Source organism: Barbatula barbatula (assembly GCF_947034865.1).
Source record: "Barbatula barbatula genome assembly, chromosome: 6".
Lineage (NCBI taxonomy): Eukaryota > Metazoa > Chordata > Actinopteri > Cypriniformes > Nemacheilidae > Barbatula > Barbatula barbatula.
Genome location: NC_136765.1, coordinates 1770892 through 1789134, shown reverse-complemented (window position 1 = coordinate 1789134; position 18243 = coordinate 1770892). Strand labels below are relative to the sequence as shown.

The 18243-nt window shown below is 46.8% G+C and overlaps 1 protein-coding gene across 1 annotated transcript in view; it reads left to right on the top strand.

Annotated features, from left to right (window-relative positions):
• Positions 1–18243, top strand: part of LOC306895607 (uncharacterized protein) — a 130969-nt gene that overhangs the window by 89670 nt on the left and 23056 nt on the right. The window contains exons 30-38 of the mRNA XM_079458977.1: positions 12638–12811; positions 13601–13774; positions 13890–14063; positions 14989–15162; positions 15244–15414; positions 15799–15972; positions 16238–16411; positions 16921–17091; positions 17275–17448. Of these exons, the coding sequence (XP_079315103.1) occupies positions 12638–12811; positions 13601–13774; positions 13890–14063; positions 14989–15162; positions 15244–15414; positions 15799–15972; positions 16238–16411; positions 16921–17091; positions 17275–17448 (1560 nt within the window). The remainder of the gene's footprint in view (positions 1–12637; positions 12812–13600; positions 13775–13889; positions 14064–14988; positions 15163–15243; positions 15415–15798; positions 15973–16237; positions 16412–16920; positions 17092–17274; positions 17449–18243) is intronic.

Below are 18243 nucleotides of genomic sequence, written 5' to 3'. Positions count from 1 at the left end.
TTAAGAACAGCTTTCCACTTCGCCATCAGCTGGGCAGTCACGCGAATTGACCTTACTCCCAGGTGTTGAGCCAATGCCGCTTCATTTTTAAAGTTCGGTCCTGCAATGTCCAATAAATGACTCAAATTAATAACTTTGCATTCCACAAGCACTCTGCTCAGTCCAGGAAAGAAAGCACTGTCCATTAGATCCAAACGCAATCCATAAATTAAAGGTTCCTCCAGTAGCCAAAAAATAGAGAGAGACTCCTCTGCTCTTTGGACATCAAAAAGACTCCAAACCTTAAAAATGTTTCTATAAAAAACTGGCAAAGTGGAGGTATTCATTTTTTGAGGATCCATCAAAAAAAGGGTTTTGTCCAAACCAAGACTTGCAAGACTACGAAGAACCTGACACGCAACTGCACGCAAACTGCAGTTTGACGGTCCACCCAAAAGTCTTTGCACAAACTGCAGTCGAAAGGCAGCGATTCTACTCTTGAGATGCACCAGTCCTTGACCTCCTTCCTCCTTGGGCAAGAATAGCACATTTTGTGGGACCCAGTGCAGTTTATCCCAAAAGAAGTCCACCAAGATGGCCTGGATTTTCGCAATCAAGTGCACAGGAGGATCCACACAGGCAAATTTATGCCATAAACATGACGCCACCAGATTATTAACAACCAATATGCGCCCTCTATATGACAGTTTTGATAGCAAATACTTCAATTTTTTTAACCGCCCTTCTATTTTTTCATTTGAACTTTCCCAGTTTTTCTGTACTGTTGCTTCATCACCTAAAAACACTCCCAGATACTTAAAACCTTCTTTTCCCCACCTTAACCCAGCAGGAAGTTTTGGTTTTCCATTTGTCCACTCTCCTATGAGTAGTGCTTCACTCTTTTCCCAATTAATATGGGCAGAAGATAACACCCTAAAATTCTTAAGCAATTCTGTCAATACATGTATATCATTTTGCCCGCTGACCATAACTACTATTTCATCATCATATGCTGACAAGACAAAATTACTACAGCAATTTGGCAAAGTAATACCATTTATTTTCAGCCTTATTTGTTGTAGTAAAGGCTCAATGGCCAAAGAATACAGCATACCAGAAAGTGGACATCCCTGCCTGATACCTCTACGAGCCCCAAAAGGAGCGCATAAACCACCGTTTACCTTGACAATACTCTCGACGTCCCTATAGAGGACCTTCACTTGATCAATAAATGCCTTACAAAAACCAAACGCCTCTAGCACTCTCCATAAATACACATGTTCAACACGATCAAAGGCCTTTTCTTGATCTAAAGATATCAGGCCACATTCCAAATTTAGCATCTTCGCGACATCTAACAGATCTCGAATCAGCGAGACATTATCAAGGATCGATCTGCCAGGGACACAGTATGTCTGATCAGGTTGAATGACCTGGTCCATGACTTCTGCCAAACGATTTGCCACAACTTTAGAGAACAGCTTATAGTCCCCGCAGAGGAGCGACACTGGTCGCCAGCATTTGATATTTGTCAGATCACCTTTTTTAGGTAGGAGAATGAGGACAGCTCTGCGGCATCTTAACGGCATTAGCCCTCCGGCTAAACTGTCATTAAGTACCTCAAGCAAATCCTCCCCAATCACTGACCACAAAGACTTATAAAAGTCAACTGGCAGACCATCGATCCCTGGTGCCTTGCCAAGGTCCATTCCTTGGAGGCTTTCATACAGCTCTCCCAAAGTTAAAGGACGTGAAATTTTTCTATTAACTTCCTCAGACACCTGAGGTAGATTATTAAAAAAAAACACTATCGTTTTCATACTCTTCACCCAATTCAATTTTAGATAAATTCTCATAAAACGCTACTGCTCCTTTACGAATATCTACAGAGTCTGTCAACAAAGTTCCAGATTCAGAAAGCAAACCATGAATAACCCTTTTTTGCCCATTTTTCATTTCCAAACTGAAAAAGAATTGACGGTACATCCATTTCATTTGTGCTCTGAAAACGGGACCTGACCAGAGCACCCTGTGCTATATTCCCTAATAGATCCCCCAACTGAGTCTTCTTATTTTTTACAAGAGAATCCACACCATTTTGGTCTCTAGGCAACAGAGTCAATTCTTGTAATTTTACAATGTCAGTCTCTAAGGCATTTAAAAGTGTGGTTCCCTTTCTGTCGGTCTCTCGACGTTGTGTCGACAGAATGGGGTTTGACTTGAGAACCTACCTTCTCTGACTGACTTGAACAGGCCAATGAAAATTGTCGAATGAAATTTGCATGCCGGACTCCGCCCCCGGATATCCGGGTATAAAACTGAGCCGGCGTGCCGCATTCATTCACCTTTTGTTCTTCGGAGCCTTCGCATCCTGATGCTGACGACTCTGCAGATATTATCTACGTGTTGCTGGTCTTACGACGTGGTGCAGCGGACTGTCCCTTTTCCTGTGACTTCCCCTGGGCGTCTCGGCAACTTCCAAAGCGTCTCTCTAAAGAGCGAGCCCTTTTCAGGGCTTAGTGTTTTTTCAGCGCGGCATGTCCCGCTGTGCTCGTGGGTGCGGCGTACTCATCGAGGAAGGGGACGGACACGATGTCTGCCTCGTGTGTCTGGGGCTCCAGCACGCTGAGGCAGCGTTTGTGGATACATCTTGCCCGCACTGCGGGCGGATGGTAATTCAGACGTTGCGTTCACGGGTAGCTGCGTTCTTCCGAGAATCAGCCGCCACCTCGAGTGCTTCCCGTTCTGCGGCAGCAGTGGCATCAGCCCTGCCGTCCGCTTCGGCGAGCACAGAGGGTGATCGGGGAATTACCGTGAGCCTCAATCCGTCAGCCACCGGCTAGCGGACCGTTCACGCCCCGCCTCGCTCGTCTGGCCGTCCCGGAATAGGCGGTACGCCGCCTTGTTCCTCCGTCACGTACTCGGACACAGGACGTGACGACGATGAGATGTCACTCGCAGCATCGGAGGGCGACCTCCTGGCATCCGACATCGACGATTCCTTGGAGCTTCCTCCCCCGGGGGGTCGAGCTCAGGATGAAGCGGACGTCGAGATGTCAGCCATGCTTTCCCGGGCCGCCGCGAGTATTGGGCTGCAGTGCACCGCACCGCCAGGTAAGTCCGGCCAACGCTCGCGGTTGGACACGTGGTATCTGGGGACCGGCCGTGACTCTAAGCCACGGTCGGCGCCGGTACCATTCTTCCCGGAAGTGCATGAGGAGCTCAGTCGGACCTGGAACGCCCCCTTCTCGGCGCGTGCACGTCAGACTAGCTCGGTCGCCCTGACTTCCCTCGATGACGGGGCAGCTAAGGGCTACGTCGACATCCCTCAGGTGGAACGTGCAGTCGCGGTGCACCTGTGCCCGCAGACAGCTGCCACCTGGAGAGATCGACCAAGGCTCCCTTCCAAGGCTTGTAAGTTTTCGGCATCGCTGGTGTCGAGGGCTTACAACGCTGCGGGTCAAGCTGCCTCGGCTCTTCACGCCAAGGCGTGGAAAGAGTTGCACGAGGGAAAGTCCGACCCGGGGCTTATGCAGGTCCGCACTGCCACTGACATCGCTCTTTGGGCGACGAAGGTGACGGTGCGAGCCCTGGGTCGTACGATGTCCACACTAGTGGTCCAGGAGAGACACCTTGGGTTTAACCTTGCGCAGATGCGGGACGCTGAGAAGGTTCGCTTTCTCGACGCTCCCATCGCGCAGGGTGGGCTGTTTGGTGATACGGTCGAGGGCAGCTGTTCTCGACTGTAAAGAAGCAGACGGGGGCGTATCCTGCCCCGCCGCGACCCGGCCGCCTATCGTCCGTCGAGGTCCCGCACAGCGTCTGTTTCCCAGCAGCCCCGCCCCGCCCCTCTCCGACTCAGACTCCGGCTCCAGCGCCCCCTGCACAGGCGGCCTCCCGGAGAAGGATGTCGAAGAGGCGAGCACCACCCCGTCACCAACCTCCGCGGAAGCAGAAGTGTTCTGACGGGGTGAACCCAGGGAGATTGAGTTCACCGGGCCCGACCCGAGCAACTACATCGCTAGAGGGTCAGACTGGGACGGTGCCTGCCCCGTCCCAGCAACACCAGCTGGGCCCCTTTCAGGGCCTGGTGCCCACATTCTCGCAGAAAGACCTTTCTCTCTCCCTGGGTCTTTCTCACAGCCACTCTCACCCTCCGCAGGACGGTGCTCGGCAACCGTTCAGGATGCTAACGCAGAAGCGCATTCTGACGTCCGTCAGGCGTCAGGATTGGTTCATGGCGATCGACCTGAAGGACGCGTACTTCCATGTGTCCATCCTCCCTCGTCACCGGCCGTTCCTACGGTTCGCTTTCGAGGGACAGGCATATCAGTACCGCGTCCTCCCATTTGGTCTGTCCCTGTCTCCTCGAGTCTTTACGAAGGTCGTGGAGGCCGCCCTCACTCCCCTCAGGGAGCAGGGGGTGCGCATACTCAACTATCTCGACGACTGGCTCATCTTGGCGCACTCGCGAGATCTGTTGTGTACACACAGGGACCTGGTGCTCCGGCACCTAGACCATTTGGGGTTACAGGTCAACCGAGAGAAGAGCAAGCTCTCCCCTGTGCAGAGCATCCTTTTCCTCGGAATGGAACTCGACTCTGTCTCCATGATGGCACGTCTTTCTTCCGAGCGTGCCCAGTCGGTGCTGACCTGCCTGAGGAGCTTCAGGCAGCAGCCAGCGGTCCCGTTGAAACTTTTTCAGAGGCTCCTGGGACACATGGCGTCCTCGGCGGGGGTGGTCCCCCTCGGGTTGATGCACATGAGACCGCTACAGCACTGGCTACAGAGCAGAGTTCCTTGGAGTGCGTGGCACACCGGCAAAAGGCGCGTCCCGATCACGCCCTTCTGCCGGCGCACCCTAACCCCATGGTCTTCAATGACCTTTCTGCGGACAGGGGTCCCTCTTGGGCAGGTTTCGAGGCGCGTCGTGGTGACGATAGACGCCTCCCTGCAGGGTTGGGGTGCTGTGTGCAACGGGCACGCAGTGTCGGGTCTCTGGACGGGCCCCCGCCTGCGCTGGCATATCAATCGCCTAGAGTTGTTGGCGGTGCTGCTTGCACTGAGGAGGTTCCTTCCCCTCGTGCAGGACAAGCACGTGCTGGTCCGGTCGGACAGCACGACTGCCGTGGCGTATATCAACCGACAGGGTGGTATTCGTTCACGGCAGCTATCGCAACTCGCCCGACGCCTCCTCCTGTGGAGCCAGCAGGTGACGAAGTCTCTGTTAGCCACTCACGTCCCGGGCCACCTGAACCAGACAGCCGATGCGCTCTCTCGTCAGTCGACGCCCCGCGGAGAGTGGCGGCTCCACCCCCGCGCAGTCCAGCTCATTTGGGTGCAGTTCGGGCAGGCACAGGTGGACCTGTTCGCCTCCCTGGGCACCACCCATTGCCCGCTTTGGTACTCCCTGACCGAGGCCCCCCTCGGCACGGATGCCTTGACGCACAGCTGGCCGCGGGACAAGCGGAAGTACGCCTTCCCCCCAGTGAGCCTCATTGCACACGTCCTGTGCAAGGTCAGGGAAGAGGAGCATCAAGTGCTACTAGTTGCGCCTTACTGGCCCAACCGGACTTGGTTCTCGGAGCTAATGCTCCTGACGACAACTCCCCCCTGGCAGATTCCCCTGACGAAGGACCTTCTTTCTCAGGGGAAGGGCACGTTGTGGCATCCGAGACCAGACCTCTGGAACCTCCATGTCTGGCCCCTGGACGGGACGAGGAGATCCTGAGTGGTCTACCCCCAGCGGTGGTAGAGACCATTGTTCAGGCTAGGGCCCCGGCCACGAGGCGGTTATACGCATTGAAGTGGCGCCTCTTCTCGTCCTGGTGTTCTTCTCGTGGAGAAGACCCACGGATATGCTCGATCGGGAGCGTGCGGTCAACACTGGCCGCCCGCTGCAGCAGTCGGGGCAAGATCCTCAGGCTCCTCAGCACAAAAGGTGAATGAATGCGGCACGCCGGCTCCCTTTTATACCCGGATATCCGGGGGCGGAGTCCGGCATGCAAATTTCATTCGCCAATTTTCATTGGCCTGTTCAAGTCAGTCAGAGAAGGTAGGTTCTCAAGTCAAACCCCATTCTGTCGACACAACGTCTCGTTCCCTCCATCAGGGAACGGAGGTTACATACGTAACCGAGACGTTTCCTCACTAGAAACGTTCCGAGAGTATTGTTGACTAAAGATTTGGGTCTGAACTTTCCCAAAATCCCACCATTGTTGCAGTGTTCTAAATGACTTCTTAGTGGTTCTAAATTCGTCCCAAAAAAACTTAAAGCTTTTTTTGAAACAACTATCCCCCAGCAAAGTAGTATTTAAATGCCAGTAAGCGCTCCTATGCTTTACGAAATTAATCAAAACAGAACACTGCACCATACTATGGTCTGAGAGACTTGATGGGGAAATGACACAATTCTTGACTACACTATTATGATATTTATAAATATAAATCCTATCCAGTCTTGCCAATGAGGTCAAACTACCACGAACATGCGACCAAGTGTATTGTTTATGTTCACCATTCCGTTGTCGCCAAATGTCACTTAATTCATGTGTTTTTACTAACTTAATGAGACGTTGACGTGAGGGCAAATGAGGTTCAATATGATTCCTATCCAAATTGGACTCAGTGCAATTAAAATCACCACTCAAAAATAAATATTCTTCCTTCCCAACATTTTGCAGAACAGAACACAGAGTATTTAAAAACAACATTCTTTCAACAGCCAAAGTTGGTGAATAAACAGATAAAAACAAAAACAAAATTTTCAAAGGAGGCTCATACCTTTAACAGCCTACCCTTAATAACCTCCTCAACCTGAAGGGAGTGCGGACAACAACCCTTGGTAAAAAGAATAGCAACTCCTCCACTAAGTGAAGTATTATGACTTAAGACAGTGGTACCATTCCATTTCATTCCACTGCCCAATCAGCAGCATTGCTAATATCACCATGTGTCTCTTGTAACATAATAATATAAAAAAAATTCTGACGAATTACTTGAAACAATTCTGCTCTTTTTTGCATGTCTCTTGCACCGTTCAAATTTAAAGTTGCAACATTGAGCTCACACATGCTTATGAAAGAGAGAAAGGAAAAAAAAAAAAAAAAACTCCCCCCCAAAAAAAACATTCTGTTAGAATACATGTAGTTAGGCTTGCTCAATGTTCTCATTGTTAAGTTCAAGATTAAGTTTACCTACAATCTTTCTCAGACGAAAGCCTTCTTTAGTTGTAAACAACCCTTCCATCATAAAACGCCTAACTTTTTAAATAAACTGCTTTATATCCGGAAAATATTCTTTAATACGCACACCTCTCTTATTTTTGGTAGCTCTGAGGTATAGTTTGATGTCGTCCACTTCATAACGACGCTTTGAGCACACTTTTCACAAATCTCGTCTCGCTGACGGAGAGGACGCTGGCGCTGTTTGTTCGCCGCTTCTCTGCCTGCTTTGCCTCTTGTGTTTTTGTTTTTGTCTGTTTGTTGTAAACGTCTGAGGGAAAGCAAGCTTGTTCCCTTCATCTCACCACTGGACAAACTATAACTCTGGACAGCCCCTCACCTCATCTCCAATGCCGCTCCTCAACTGGACTGTCGCCTCGCCGGCTAGCCGCTAGCTAGCTAGCTGGCTTCCTTCGCTACATCAACGCGCGGCCGCTACTCCGACTGCCTACCCTCCGTCTCACAGGCACCGAGACTGGACTTCATCTCCTCCTGTCATGCTGTGGATCATTTTGGCACTTACATCAGCCTTCCACCTCTATACCCCTAGCCCACGGCTAAACCGCTATCACGAAGCTGTCAGTCCCTCCACTCGGCCTCATGATCAAATATTCAACTCTGCAACTGGTCGAACTCTTCAACCACTCCATTCCACCCTGCATCCCAGTCATCAAACAGCTTGGACTACTACGTCAACCCCGTTACATCCACAGAAGCTCTTGCCGCAAGTTTGTTCACTTCCACCACGGACAATCCATTCCATCCATCTGGTCACCTGCACGTTCTGTCGCACCTCTGCCACGTCATCAGAAAGCTTCCCCCACTAGATCACATAGCGCGGAGCACACCGTCAGGCTGCACAGAAAACCCGGACTGGACTACCTCAGATCTCTCCAGCCTGCCCCCATCCCACCACCCTCTCATCATGCCAACTTTGGCCTCCTCAACACCCGATCGCTCAACAATAAAGCCCCTGCCCTCCATGAACTCATCCTCGACAACACTCTGGACCTCCTCCTGCTCACTGAAACCTGGCAACAACCCAATGACTTCTTCTCCCTCAACCAAGCATCCCCCCCTGGCTACAACTACATCTGAAAACCCCGCCCCTCCCGCCATGGAGGTGGCCTCGCCGTTATTTTCAACCAGAACTTTCAGATCACAGAACTTACCCTCCCCTCAGTATCATCGTTTGAATTTCTCGCCTTCAAAGCTCTTTCCTCCTTGACAGTCATCCTCATCTACCGGCCACCTAAACCAAATCCCTCCTTCCTCTCTGATTTTACTGAACTCCTCACACTGGCCTCATCTCTCTCTCCACGTCTGCTGCTACTCGGTGACTTAAACATCCACATGGACTCCACCACCTGCAAGCTCTCAACAGAGTTCACCATTTTACTGGACAACTTCACTCTCATCCAACATGTCACATTCCCCACCCATGAAAAAGGACACATCCTCGACCTGGTCTGCTCCACAAACCAACCGGTGCTCGACCTCCATCCATGCCTCTTCCCCCTGTCTGATCATAAACTGGTACGGTTCACCATCCCTTCTCCAACCCCACGCCCTCGCCTCATCAGAGAAATCACCTTCCGCAACCTCAAATCAATTGATCCTCACCATCTCTCTGACCTGCTCTCCACCACTCTCCAGCTGGACTCAACCGTCACCTCTCCTGATGATCTCACAAACCACCTCAACTCCACCTTGTCTACCTCCCTCGACACTCTGGCCCCCCTCAAAACAAAAAACGTCACCTTTAACACCTCTTCACCCTGGTACACACCCGCACTCCGGAAACTGAAACAAACTGGCCGCCAACTTGAACGTCTGACAAAAAAATCATCACTCACAGTCCATCATGAAGCCTATAAACTCCACTTCAATGCCTACAAAGATGCCCTCACTGCTGCCAAATCTGTCTACCTCTCCACCATCCTCACCGACCCCTGCCAAAATCCTAGAACCCTCTTCTCCACAGTAAACAACCTCCTCAAACCTCGGACCAACACCCTCCCTACCTCTACTCCGGATCTCTGCAACTCATTCCTCCACTTCTTCACCGACAAAATCAACATCATCTACAAATCTCTATCCCCTGTATCCGACCTCCCACCATCTACTCCATCGCCCACCACGGCCCCCCCTATCCCCATCTCTCCTGACCTCCTGACCCCTCCTCCACACTGCCTCCTCTCCGAGTTTGACTTGGTCACCGCTCCTGAAATCTCAAAACTCATCAGCTCTTCCAAACCCACTACCTGCTCCCTGGACCCCCTCCCTACTCCACTCCTGAAGTCCTGCCTCCCCGTACTATGCCCCTACCTTACAAACCTCTTCAACTCCTCACTGTCCCTTGGAACTGTCCCCTCTGCCTTCAAAACCGCTGCTGTCACCCCAATCCTCAAAAAACCTGGTCTGGATCCCTCCTCCCTCAACAGCTACCGCCCAATATCCAACCTACCCTTTCTGTCTAAAACCCTGGAACGCATAGTCGCCTCACAGCTACAAACCCATCTTCATACCAATAACCTATTTGAACCCCTCCAATCTGGTTTTCGCCCTCTCCATAGCACAGAAACCGCTCTCCTGAAAGTCCTCAACGACCTCCTCACCTCTGCTGACACCGGTTCCCTCAACATCCTCATCCTCCTTGACCTGAGTGCAGCCTTCGATACCGTGAGTCATAACATTCTGCTCACCAGACTCAAAAACCTTGGTATCGAAGGTACTGCACTCAGCTGGCTCCACTCCTACCTCTCCAACAGATCACACTTCATCTCTCTTCATAATCACACCTCTGCCACAGCCACAGTCACTCAAGGCGTTCCCCAAGGCTCCGTACTCGGCCCCCTCCTCTTCATCATCTACATCCTCCCCCTTGGTCAGATACTCCGCCACTTCAACCTGGACTTCCACTGTTACGCCGATGACACCCAGATCTACCTTAGCACCAAATCCCCCCTCAATCCTCCCCTCTCCCACATCAACTCCTGCCTGTCAGCTATCAAAATCTGGATGCAACACAACTTCCTCAAACTCAACAGTGATAAAACAGAATTCCTTCTCATTGGCTCCAAATCCACACTTGGCAAAACCAATAACCCCACTCTCACCATTGACGGCACCATTGTCTCCCCATCTCCCCAGGCCCGAAACCTTGGCGTGATCTTTGATTCCACCCTCTCCCTTGAGCCCCACATCCGCCATGTCATCAAAACCTCCTTCTTTCACCTCCGTAACATTGCCAAAATCAGACCCTCTCTCACACCCCCCGCTGCTGAAAGACTCATTCACGCCTTCATCTCCTCCCGACTGGACTACTGCAACTCACTGCTCCTCGGAATCAGCTCTACCAACATTAACCGCCTCCAACTGGTCCAGAACGCAGCTGCCCGACTCATCACCCGTTCCAAATCTTGGCACCACATCACTCCAGTCCTAAAACAACTCCACTGGCTTCCTATCTCCCACCGGATCACCTACAAAATCCTGGTCCTCACCTACAAAGCCCTTCACCTTCTGGCCCCCTCATACCTCACCGACCTCCTGTCCCCCTACCAACCCTCACGGTCCCTCAGATCCACCTCAGCCGGTCTCCTCTGCATCCACAAGTCCAAACTCCGCAGTTTTGGGGACAGAGCCTTCTCCAGGGCAGCTCCCAGGCTTTGGAACTCCCTCCCCCAAGAGATCCGCACCTCTGAGTCCCTCACCATCTTCCAGTCCCGCCTCAAGACCCATCTCTTCACCTCTGCCTATCTGTAGCCCCCTTTTCTTCTGTGACTGTATCTTGCTTTGCTTTGTCTTGTTTTCTTCTGCTTTGTCTTGTATTGTCCAGTTTTGCTTTACCTTATGATCTAGCTACCTGTAAAGCGACTTTGAGTTATGAAAAGCGCTATATAAATTCAATTTATTATTATTATTATTATTATTATTACTTTGAGAAAGACTAACACTAGAATCAGATGATTCACTGCCGCTCTCTACTTCATCGTTTTCACTTAGCTCATCCCTGTCCACTTCTTTTGTAGGTCTTCCAACTTGGATTTCATCCACATTTTTCCTCTTAAAGGGGACTTTGAACTCAGTCTGCTGCATTTCCATTCCAATAACATCACACTCATTGCCAACAGTGAATTCTAAAACGTTATCGGCACCAATATTTAAGGGCTGATTCTCCTTAGAGACGGTCTCATCCGCAGGTAGGCTAGACACTCCTACCTCAGGACCCGTGTTTTCAGGCAACACATCTTTAGCTATATTAGCCACAAGCCCAGATAAAATATCACCAATTTTGCCTTTCGCTACTCGCGACCCTGGTACCTCAGGAACAGAGTTTGATGGCCCTGCTTTATTAGGCTCATCGTTAGCGACAACCTCGCCTCTATCAGCAATTTCATCGCTGTTGTTCTCAATAACAGACTTGTCGCCGTCATCTAGCCGCTTGCTTTGGTTCTTTGCTGGACAAGCACGGATTAAATGACCATGTTGTCCACAGTTAAAACACTTCAATCTGTCAGTTGTTGCATAAATTATGTAAGCATAATCATCAACGCGAAAATGCAGAGACACATCAAAATCTTCATCGTCTTTTACCACCATATAGACGAACCGCCTAAATGAAACGACATGTTTCAACAAAGCCAATCAACCACTGATAGGAAATTTTTTTATTGCTGAAACTGGTTTACCATAACGCGACAAAGCATTAATTAAAGTTTCGTCACTGAGAAACGGCGGTACATTTGATAGTGTAACTTTCTTTGATGGTGTAGAAAGTGGAAGCACAGGAGTGAAAAAGTTATCAATGACTAAACCCTTTTCGATCACTTCATTGGCCTTTTCAACAGTGCAAAGAAAGATGACAGTGGCGTTATTCATTCTCGAGGCAGACATTATACTTTCATGGCCCACAACCTCTCCCACAGCCAGGCAGCATTTTCCTACACTAGCCGCGGCCGCTACTTTCACCCCATGACACCGGGTTAATGAGTTTAAGGTTTGCGCTCGTGGGGCCGTCATGCTTGCCACCTAGGTAGCAAGCGGCCCACAAACCAAAAACAACTATATCCAAACAAATAGTTAAGAGGGGGGGGACAGAACAGAAAGAGGAAAAAAATAGATTTACTCACAAGAGATACCCGCACTCTCCACACACACACAACACTCCACAAACGCCCACGCATGCGCACACGAGAGAGAGAGAAAGAGAGAGAGAGACAGAGAGAGAGAGTGAGAGAGGCCCTCGTTCCGCCTACCTCACTACACTGTGCATTTAACAGTTTTCATGCAGGCCTTTAGAATTGATTATTCAGACAGACCTCAGCACAATTCAAATCAAATGGTCTTTATCTGCATCAGCTGCTGGAGCTTTATTGAAAAAACATTGCCTATATTCTTTTATTTTTTTAATTCTGCCTGTTTTTCTGCAGATTTTTGAGAAATCCTTCTGCAGTCAAAGCCTTTGAGTATCTGAGGGGATCTCTTGGTAAAAACCCTTTACTCCAGAGAGAACTGAATCTGATTAACCGTAATCTAGACGAGTCAAGAGTGAAACAGATCTCTGATCTACTGAAGGATAAACACTGTACACTCAACACACTCACGTGAGGATTTTCTATAAAGTTTTTATACATGGTGTTCTATTCAGCATAGACAGAAATGACTGTACATTTGAGAGGGTATAGAGAATATTGTGGTTTCTTATTTAACATCCGTTCCCTGGTGAGAGCGAGACATGTCAATGTAGTACACGAGGGATTTGTCCCAAAGAGCCCTTATCTTTTGAATAAGGTCTGTTAACTGGGCTAAATTGATTAAATAGTTATTTATTTTCAAAAACATAGAGTCCGGACCTCCGTTTGGAAGAAAATATAAAGAGCAAACCTCTTGGAGCTTTACTTGAATACCCCTGTGCTAGACGCTTCAGGTTTATGTCCTAATATGGACACTTTGTCATTTACCTGAAACGGTCGTATAATCAAATATGATCACACCAATATTCAGCCACAATGTTCACTAATCTCTAGACATCCTACGCAAATAACATCTATCTCAACATTAAACACAACTATTCAGAAATATAATGTGTGAGTTTCATTATCTCATCATTGTTCTTTTTGATGATATTTACGTATTTGTGGGATAAGATATGAGAGCTGATCCGCGTTTCCACAACTCCAGAATTACGCTGAAGTTTAAAACACCTTCGGCAACTCCTGATTGGTCACATGCCATGATGTCACTACTTGTGATGTAGACTGATCTCTATTGATTGACAGGGAAGCATCTTACAGAGAGGCATGGAAACGCTGTTGTGATTGGTCGATTAGATGACTAAATATGGTAACTTGCCCGTTAAAGGGTTAACATGAGTTTGTTTTCTGTCTCTTCAGGTTGAATTCTTGTAGTATCACAGCAGAAGGTTGTGCTGCTCTCACAGCAGCTTTAAATGTAAATCCATCACATGTGAAAGATCTGAATCTGAGTGGAAATCCACTTGGAGACTCAGGAGTCAAGAACATCTCTCATCTGATGAGGAACTCACAGTGTTCACTGAAGAAACTCAAGTATGTGTTTTCATTCATGTTCATTTATTCTTAATGCATGTATGGGAATGTTTCTGCACTGGTGAGATTTACCATTATATCAAATAGAAAAATAAAATATAAATCTTTTGTCTAGTCTGTCTGAGTGCAGAATAACAGAAGAAGGTTACAGATGTTTGGCTGAAGCTGTGAGATCAAACCCTTCACATCTGATAGAGCTGGATCTCACTGGAAATGATCCTGGACCATCAGGAGTCAAACTCATCTATCAGTTAATACACGACACAAACTGTGCACTGAACACTGTGAGGTGAGGATTGCTTTTAAACATTAAACATTAGTCAAAAATGTGAAGTTTGCTTTATGAAACTAGGTTGATCAGACAGTGTGTAGCTGCAATATTTATTAGAAGGACGAGAGGAGGAATTTACTGAATTGTAAGTCAAAGAAGAAAATGATTTGCATTAGTTTAGTAAGAACTTTTGCCAGAAAACAAATCAATACTGTAACAAGCGAATGTAACGCAATTTAATTAAATAGACAAACAATTAAACAAACTTAAAATGGCAGCAGCTCCTTCATGGTCGACTGTTTGCCACACAAACATAATAAACCACAAAATAAAGTCCTGTTGTTGCTCGTATCTAAGGCTTTCGTCACCGGCCTCGCACCATCACCGGCCTCGCAGCATCACTGGAATCGCACCGTCACCGGCCTCGCAGCGTCACCGGCCTCGCACCGTCACCGGCCTCGCAGCATCACTGGAATCGCACCGTCACCGGCCTCGCAGCGTCACCGGCCTCGCACCGTCACCGGCCTCGCACCGTCACCGGCCTCGAAGCGTCACCGGCCTCGCACTGTCACCAGCCTCGCACCGTCACCAGCCTCGCACCGTTCCCTCTCGGCTCTCGTCCCGCCCTGCTCGCCACAAATACAATCATTTAGAAGAATTTGTAATTTAATTATTAATTTAGAATATAATGAATAATTATGCTATATGCTTGTGGAGGCTCTTGGTTTATCACAAATCATTATTATTATTCACTTAAAGTATTGGCTGTCTTTTGTCATAGCTGTTTATAGTCTGCCTTCCTTTCTTCATTCTTCTATGGGAAACTCTTTTGTCTCCAGTTTCACTGCAGTAAATATGAAAACTGCTCCTGAGCTTTAAAGAATGATGTAACTATAAGAGACATAATGATAACATATGATGTGAACTGATCTTCTGTCTGTAGATTCTTGAAGAATCCAAAAGCAGAAGCAGCTTGTGTTTATCTGACTGATGTTCTGGGTGTGAATCCATTACTGCTAAAAGAACTGAATCTGAGTCACAATAAACTGGGAGATCTATATGGAGAGAAACTCTCGGCTCTATTGATGGACTCTCATAGTAAAGTGGAGAAAATCACGTGAGTTTCATATATACAGTATAATACACCTTCATACATGTGTGTGTTATAAAGATCTGATGATGATGTTATTGTGTTTAGATTGAATAACTGTGAGCCGACAGAGAAACAGTGTTCAGCTGTAGCTGCTGTTCTCTCCTGTAAAACCCTCGTGAGAGAGATGAATCTGAACAACAGTCGTCTGATGGATTCAGGACTCAAACGCATCTGTGACAAACTGAAGAATCCTCAGTGTCAACTCCACACACTCAAGTCAGTTCATCGATCACATCATCATACACACTCCACAGAACACAACAAACATGACAATATTATACATGCGGTGATAGTGTACAAATAAAACATGTAAATGTAAAATGCTCTAAATGTAGGATGAGATTCAGAAACAAGTGAAATCCAAAGAAAACGTCATAAGTGTCTCATAAGACACGCTTGTGTACAGTTTTTCATGAATTTCGAATTTCCAATGATAAATAAATGGAGAAAATTCCTCAGGATAAACCAGTCTCAGACGGGAGGACCAGATCTCCTCTGATGTGTCACGGATGCACTCAGTGACTTTAATTAAGAGTTACTGAGTAAATGTTTATGAATAAATAAAACTAAATTACAAAACTTTTGTTCTTTGTTTTCTAGACTATCTGAGTGCAGTATAACAGAAGAAGGTTACAGATGTTTGGCTTCAGCTGTGAGATCAAACCCTTCACATCTGATAGAGCTGGATCTCACTGGAAATGATCCTGGACCATCAGGAGTCAAACTCATCTATCAGTTAATACACGACACAAACTGTGCACTGAACACTGTGAGGTGAGATGTGTTAAAATAAAAGAATAAACAATCATCTGCAGGCTAAATCCAGTATTTTTATATAGTGTTTACTACACAATCTGTTGTTGCATTGAAGTGAATTCAAGATTTAACAAAAGATAAATGTATAAAGTTGTTTTCATCAGCACCAGCTGCTGAGGTTTCATTAAACGTCTTCTACAACATATTTTATATTGTATATTTTTAGAATTACCAATTTAGTTTTACTACAGTTTATGTTTTTGTAACTTTCTGTTTTCTGCAGGTTATTGAAGAGTTCATCTGCTGTGAAAGCTGTTGAGTATCTGACTGAAGTTCTTGGTATAAATCCTTTACTCCAGAGAGAAGTGAATCTGAAGGATCATAAACTAGACGAGTCAAGAGTGAAACAGATCTCTGATCTACTGAAGGATAAACACTGTAAAATCAACACACTCACGTGAGGATTTGATCTTTATTTGTTGTCTCTTTAAAACAAAGATGTAAGTGGACACATACATGCAGTAGCTAATGCAACCTCGACAGGAAACTAAACTACAGTACATGTCAGAATTCATTGTTTGTCGTTTAATGTTATTTAACTCCGATTTTTGCCAGAGATTTGAGAAATATTAGATATGCTGATGATTCTGTGTGTTTGATAAATGACATACATTATGATTACTGGGTTTGTTTGCACCAGTGGCACAGTAATGCTTCTGGTGACCAGAGTTTGAGTCCTGTCTTATGGTCCTTTCCCGGCTCCTGTTCCCTTTTCTCTCTTCTCACAATGTCCTGTGTCTCTATACTGTCTTGTCCATGTCAAAGAAGTAAAAAGACAGAAAGGATTAGTGGGTTTATTATTATCGTATTTGCAGCTGGTTTTTATTATTCATCTTTTCCTGAAACATGTTTGTAATAACAATAGTTTTTTGATTGTTGATATGTTTCTCTTGTCTAATGTTTCAGACTGAGGGATTGTGGTCTAACAGAAGAAAGTTGTACAGCTTTAGCTTCAGTTTTAAGCTCAAACTCCAGTGTGAAAGAGCTTGACATGAGCAACAATAATCTACTGGATTCAGGAGTGAAGAAACTACAGAAAGGACTTGAACATACCAACTGCAGACTGAAGAAACTCAGGTGACTACATTAAGAGAAGTAGATGTTTAGCTTTCTTTATTAATACAGAAATTATTCATTGTTGTTGTTGATTCTGTCAACAGTAGTAAGAAATATTGTTTTTCTCTAATAACCTGAAAGAAACAATGCACTGTTTTAACAATCTAAAGAATCAGTTTAATATTTCAAATGTCTGTTTTCTAGTCTGTCTGAGTGCAGAATAACAGAAGAAGGTTACAGATGTTTGGCTGAAGCTGTGAGATCAAACCCTTCACATCTGATAGAGCTGGATCTCACTGGAAATGATCCTGGACCATCAGGAGTCAAACTCATCTATCAGTTAATAGACGACGCAAACTGTGCACTGAACACTGTGAGGTGAGGACATTAAACATTAGTCAAAAATGTGAAGTTTGCTTTATGAAACTAGGTTGATCAGACAGTGTGTAGCTGCAATATTTATTAGAAGGACGAGAGGAGGAATTTACTGAATTGCAAGTCAAAGAAGAAAATGATTTGCATTAGTTTAGGAAGAACTTTTGCCAGAAAACAAATCAATACTGTAACAAGCGAATGGAACGCAATTTAATTAAATAGACAAACAATTAAACAAACTTAAAATGGCAGCAGCTCCTTCATGGTCGACTGTTTGCCACACAAACATAATAAACAACAACATAAAGTCCTGTTGTTGCTCGTCTCTTATGCTTCAGGAGCTCCTCCGTCAGAGATGCAAGACGTCTGTTCTCACTCGCGTCACCGGCCTCGCACCGTCACCGGCCTCGCAGCTATGGAAGGCCATTTAGGCATAAATGTCTTTAGATGTAACGTGAACAGACGCTATAACGCGTGTAGGCGTTATTGCGCCTAAAGACGTAATTTCGCGTACAGACGTTTTGGTTTAGCCAATGGTCAGCCAACAAAACGGAAGGATTTGCATAAAATTGATTATACATATAGGCGTGACGTCATCGTTCACGTAGCCACGTGTCATTCATGAATAATGCATTGTAACGTGACGTGCCCTTATGCGTGGCATTGCATATGGTCCTAGTTCCGGATACGTTCCGGATGCGTCAGCAATACGTAATTTTAGGACAAGGAAAAGGAGAGCATTTCAAAATACAAGCGGTAGAAGTAGATAAAGAAAAGCAATGGCTTTGCAAAATTTTC